The following is a 6,153-nucleotide window of genomic DNA, read 5'->3' on the forward strand; positions in this document are numbered from 1 at the left end:
ACACACACACACACACACACACAGAGATACACACACACACACATACACACACACACACACATACACACACACACACACACTCAATAAAAACACTTCTCACGAGGGAACTGAACTTACCTTTTCTGTGTACAACAGCGAAGCGCATAACTGCTACACCAACAGACACCGGTGACCCTAATGGTGTTGAGTAGGGCACAAAGCTCGATAAAAATTTGCAGTGTTTTATTGTCCGTGATGCTCAATGTGCATTATAAAAAAAAAATTTAAAAACAAAAACAAAAGCAAACAAAAGCAAAATAAAATTGAAACAATCAAAAAACAAAAAACCCAAAAAGGTAAGGTAAGGCAGACAAATTAATGCACAATCGAGATAATCGAGAAGAATTTTAGGAATCTCTACTAAAAATTTCACACACAGCTCAGCATTCTTGTACAAAGACCATACAAACCCACTTTTACGATGAACGGGTTATAGTCTACGGACATAAAAATACAACTCAGCACATGATTTATACAGGGTTATCCAAAAGCAAAACAAAACAACCAACAAAACAAAACTGTACAACTATTTTTTGTGAATATTTTCCTCCACATTGTTGCTTTGAGTTTCAAATTTGAACACAAAATTTGACAGCCAAAAGGAATTTGTCTGGTATTCATTTTAGATACTTCCACAGAATAGTTTTGCTCAGTATATCGCAAAAGATATCAACCAATTTTTTTGCCTTGTCCCCATTTATGTAGCATGACGCACTAGTTCACATTAGGCCTACCACTCAAAATCGCAACCATCGCGCCATAATATTGCAAGCTACAGAAGTCTAACGAGTCAACAGCAGTTTGCAGATATTGTTATTCCACAAGCTTCCGTTGCCTGCTGAGATCACAGTTCAGTTTAGTAAAGAAGAGCAGAGAGCGTTTGTGTATTGAGCATTACCTTGCCTCCAACTCTTCATCCCCGACGTTTCGTAAGTTTCACTCAAAGTACGGGAATAAAGCTATGGTGCCCTCACGAATTTCTTCTATGTCATGGGTAGAGATGCTCCGTCAGTTTGAATCTTTAGAGAATCAGAATTTAAATTTCCAAGAAAAAAATGACCTCTTCAGGTCGAAAACGCACAGTTTGCTGCACCCCTTTAAATGTCACCAGGATACAGAATTCAATAGGCGAGTCCCAAGTGACATCTCTCCGCTGACGATGTCTGCGGCTAGGACTTTCCAACACTTCAACGGTCCGCTTTCTCAATGTAGATCTTTTTAAAATTTTAGTAGACGTTTTACGGCGCTCGCAATTGCATGAGGTCAATTGAGTGCCAGAAGATTAGAGGTGTTACAAGAGAGTAACAAACATAAAGAGGAAGAAGGGGAGATAAGGACCATAGGTGTTCGATAGGAAAGAAGAAGCAAACCACACCAGAGCACCTGCCAACCACCCACAGATCTTTACCTATGACAGTATCATTTTCATGTTAGTGAGGTTGACATGGATCAGAGTATGGCAATGTGTTCATGGTTCCTGGGTCGTCTTGAAAAACGTGAACATTTCCTCAATTACATTTGATTTAGTGGCAGACCTCAAGTTCACCTTCCACTTTCAGGATCTATATATCCACTCTACGAATTGTGCTGTTTATTGGGCACATCACCCAGTCCCTGTCATATCTACAAGACACTTTGTAATGAAAATTTTTATAGTGGCTGTGTTTTTAAGCTTTCATGGTTTGGCGGGTCAGTTTGTTGTATGCTTTCCGGGAAGCTGATAATGTTTCTGAGTGTTCTATGGTCTGCTGGGGTAATAATATAGTGTAAAACGCATAGAGCTTGCTTTCTAGTGGGGACATTATTATTATTATTATTATTATTATTATTATTATTATTATTATTATTATTTTTATTATTATTATTATTATTATTATTATTATTATTATTATTATTATTGTTATTATTATTATTGTGGTTTGGCGTGTCCTTTTGCTTGACCACCACAAATGACGCTTGAAAAATGTTTCGAATCCAATGGAGGGCATGTCGAGCACTGATTCTAACAATTGGTCGCTTTTAAGGACAAACAGGCTAACCCAGAATTCGTGAGTTTTCAGAAACCTCGACCTACACCAAAAGTGGCACCTATAGGAGAAATGTGCTTCCATTGGTGTGTATATTTGTTTGGTTATAGAGAAAACTCTCCTTGTCTTTTAGAGAAACTGAACAAGGGTCCAAAAACTTTACCTTCCATTTGTTCAAAACAGCATTGTTCGGGATAGCCGCCTTGTCCTTAAAATCGACCAATTTTAAAATAGCAATGTTATTTGTTTTTTTAAGTCTCTAAAAGAAATGAAATATTGTTTAAATGTCACAGGGGTGGAAAAATTAAATGTTAGAAAGAAAAAAGGGGAAAAAGGCAAACCAATCGATTCGCAACTTTCCTTAGAGGATTTGTGATTTGTGATTTGGGCAATTTGCATTAAAGGGTATTTTTTAACGGTCAGTTTTGTTTTCAAAATAAAGTTGTATTTTCTAAATGAAATTTAGGTCAAACTAATTCCTTTTGAGTGAATAATGTCTCTTCCACATTACAAAATTCTAGTACAATTTTTGTGCGAGATATTCAGATTTTTAAAAATGTATATTTTTTGTAGATCACCCCGTGCATTCACAGTTGGACATAAAGGCATTGTTAATATAGTTCAAAACTCATTATAATATGAAAAAAGGGGAAAAGCATCAAAACCATTCACTTTCATGAAAAAAGAATCAAAGCTGCGCAATATCCGATTCACGCACTATCCAAGCCATGCAGTATTTAACGATATCAATACAGTTTGTTTGCAAATACCATCTAAGGGCAAAGCTCTTACATACAAGATGGTTCACTCCTCTCTTTGAGCCAATTAAAAAAGTGTCCTTAGAATTTGGGGGCGCCCTCTTCGAAAAATGCTCGTTTTGCGAACAGAGTTACTCTACTTGCGAGAAAAAGTCAAAGTCAAACAAATATGATGTGCTATTCTTCTTCTTCTGGAGAAACGAAAAAGAAACTTCAAAACAAAGACTGCAACGCCAATTGAAGCAAAGCGCAGACGTCCGCGGATACTTTTTTTTGGCGGAGTGAACTATCTTCTATACACGATCTTTGATAATGGTTATATCATTCACTTTGACCAAAACTATTCGATGCTAGATATATCTAAATACTTAAAAATAAAACTGGTTCTCAAAACTGGGACATCTTTCCATCTTGCACTGACATTGCTTGATTAAGGAATATATTGTTTCTCACATTGAGCCCTGGGAGTGAAGCCCAACCGTTTCTCCCCTATTTCTCTCTCCCACGCGCCCTATCACTTTCCCTCATTCTCTCACAAACCTCATCTTTCCTTCTCGCCCCCCCCCCCTCTCTCTCTCTTTCTCTCTCTCTGTCTGTCTCTCTCTCTCTCTCTCTCTCTCTCTCTCTCTGTCTCTCTCTCTTCTCTCCCCCCCCCCCCCCCTCTCTCTCTCTTTCTCTCTCTCTCCGACAAGCCCCATTCCTCAACAAAAACAAAAACCAACCTCTTCTCACCTACTTGTCTCTCCCACAAACCTTATCATTCACGCTCTCCCTCCCTCCCATAAACCTCATTCCTTTTATTTCTCCCTCCCCCCTCCCCATCTTTTCCAGCTATACCTGGGACAATAGCGTCCCTCTGGGGATCAAAAACATGGTGCAGGTGTCCAGTATGAAAGTCCGCCCAGGTCTATCCTCGCTGCTCAACAACGTGTCCGGAATCCAGAACTATCTCCAACCGCTCATGGACATGGCAAGTAGCAGCGTGCCCAAAGCTCAGCAAGCGGAGACGCCCATCCTCTTTATGGCCACTGCTGGTGAGTTATTGGTTTATGTGTCTGTGTGTGTGTGTATGTGTGTATATGTGTGTATGTATGTGTGTGTGTGTGTGTGTGCGTATGCCCCAGGCTCAGGAAACGGAGACGCCCATCCTCTTTTTGGCATCTGCTGGTAAGTTATTGTTTTGTGTAGGCGTTGTTCATGTCGGGTGTTTGAAGTTACTGTGTCTCAGTACGTTGGAATATTTATTGTATGGAGTTACTGAATCTCGAAACGATGACACATTTTTTTGAAGTTACTTATTGGGTCTCAACACCTTTGGCACGTTTGTTTGAAGGTACTGGGCCTCAATAACTTTAGCACGTTTGTTTGAAGGTACTGGGCCTCAATAACTTTAGCACGTTTGTTTGAAGGTACTGGGCCTCAATAACTTTAGCACGTTTGTTTGAAGGTACTGGGCCTCAATAACTTTAGCACGTTTGTTTGAAGGTACTGGGCCTCAATACCTTTAGCACGTTTGTTTGAAGGTACTGGGCCTCAATAACTTTAGCACGTTTGTTTGAAGGTACTGGGCCTCAATAACTTTAGCACGTTTGTTTGAAGGTACTGGGCCTCAATAACTTTAGCACATGTATTTGAAGTTACTGGGCCTCAATAACTTTAGCACATGTATTTGAAGTTACTGGGCCTCAATAACTTTAGCACATGTATTTGAAGTTACTGGGTCTTAATCTTAATACCTTTAGTACGTTTGTTTGAAGTTAAGCCTACTGGGTCTCAATACGTTGCTACACTTGTTTGATGTTACAGGGTCTCAATTCCTTTGGCACATTTGTTTGAAGTTACTGTTCTCAATACGATGGATTATTTGTTTTAAGTTATTGTGTCTCAATACGTTGGAATATTTGTTTGGAGTGGCATATATGTTTGGAGTTACTGGGTTTCAATACGTTGGATCATTTGTTTGGAGTTACTGAATCTCAAAACGATGGCCCATTTGTTTGAAGTTACTTTGCCTCAATACGTTGATATATTTTGTTGGAAGTAGCACATTGAAGTTACTGGATCTCAATACGTTGGCACATTTGTTTTATATTACTGAGTCTTAACTCCTTTTGCGCGTTTTTTAAAACTGACTGGGTCTCAATACCTTTAGCACGTTTGTTTGAAGGTACTGGGTCTCAATACCTTTAGCACGTTTGTTTGAAGGTACTGTGTCTCAATACCTTTAGCACGTTTGTTTGAAGGTACTGGTTCTCATAACGCTGGTACACTTGTTCGAAGTCACTGTGCCTCAATACCTTTAGCACATGTATTTGAAGTTATTGGGTCTCAATCCCAATACTTTTAGTACGTTTGTTTGAAGTTAGGCCTACTGGGTCTCAATACGTTGGTATGGTACACTTGTTTGATGTTAGTGGATCTCCATACGTTGGCACATTTGTTTGAAATTACTGGGCCTCAATTAACTCTATACCTTTAGTACATGTATTTGAAGTTACTGGGTCTCATATACCTTGGCACATTTGATTGAAGTTACTTTGCCTCAATACGTTGATACATATTTTTGTTTGAAGTGGCACATTGGAGTTACTGGGTCTCAATACGTTGGCACATTTGTTTTATATTACTGAGTCTTAACTCCTTTAGCGCGTTTATTTAAACTTACTGGGTCTCCATACCTTTAGCAGGTTTGTTTGAAGTTACTGGGTCTCAATACATTTAGCACATGTATTTGACGTTACTAGGTCTTAATACGTTGGCACATTTGTTTGATGTTACCGGGTCTCAATTCCTTTAGCACATTTGTCTGAAGTTACTGGGTATCAATACGTTGGAATATTTGTTTGAAGTTACTGGGCATCAATACCTTTAGCACATGTATTTGAAGTTGCTGGATATCAATACGATGGAATATTTGTTTGAAGTTACTGAATCTCAAAAGGATGGCACATGTGTTCGAAGTTACATGGTCTCAATACGTTATCGATGCACACTATTTCTGTGTGTGCATGATATCGATTACTCCATATCAACAGGTTGACAATGGCCACTTACGAACCTTTCTTTTTGTTCTTTTTTCCCCAAGGGATGCGCTTCGAACCCCAGGATGAATCCGAGAAAGTGTTGGATGAAGTTCGTCGTCTGTTCAGACATCCCTCGTTCAACCCATTCAACTACACACAGCCCAATGTGCAGGTGCCTTAATGTTCATACAATAATTCCATTCTTAAAGTTTGTTTGGTTAGACTGGATTTATTGCTGATTTTGCATTTTCCTACGGTCTTTTAAAATATTTTTGGTCTCCAAAAGGGAACTTTTCCACCGGGGGG

At 39.1% G+C, this 6,153-nt stretch overlaps 1 protein-coding gene across 1 annotated transcript in view; it reads left to right on the plus strand.

Moving 5' to 3' along the window:
• LOC100533297 (uncharacterized) overlaps positions 1–6,153 on the plus strand; it is a gene marked incomplete at its 3' end in the record, with an annotated part of 17,357 nt that overhangs the window by 4,332 nt on the left and 6,872 nt on the right. The window contains 2 exon segments of the mRNA NM_001204596.1: positions 3,656–3,858; positions 5,910–6,022. Of these exon segments, the coding sequence (NP_001191525.1) occupies positions 3,656–3,858; positions 5,910–6,022 (316 nt within the window).

Source organism: Aplysia californica, unplaced genomic scaffold (assembly GCF_000002075.1).
Source record: "Aplysia californica isolate F4 #8 unplaced genomic scaffold, AplCal3.0 scaffold00611, whole genome shotgun sequence".
NCBI classification, from domain to species: Eukaryota; Metazoa; Mollusca; class Gastropoda; order Aplysiida; family Aplysiidae; genus Aplysia; species Aplysia californica.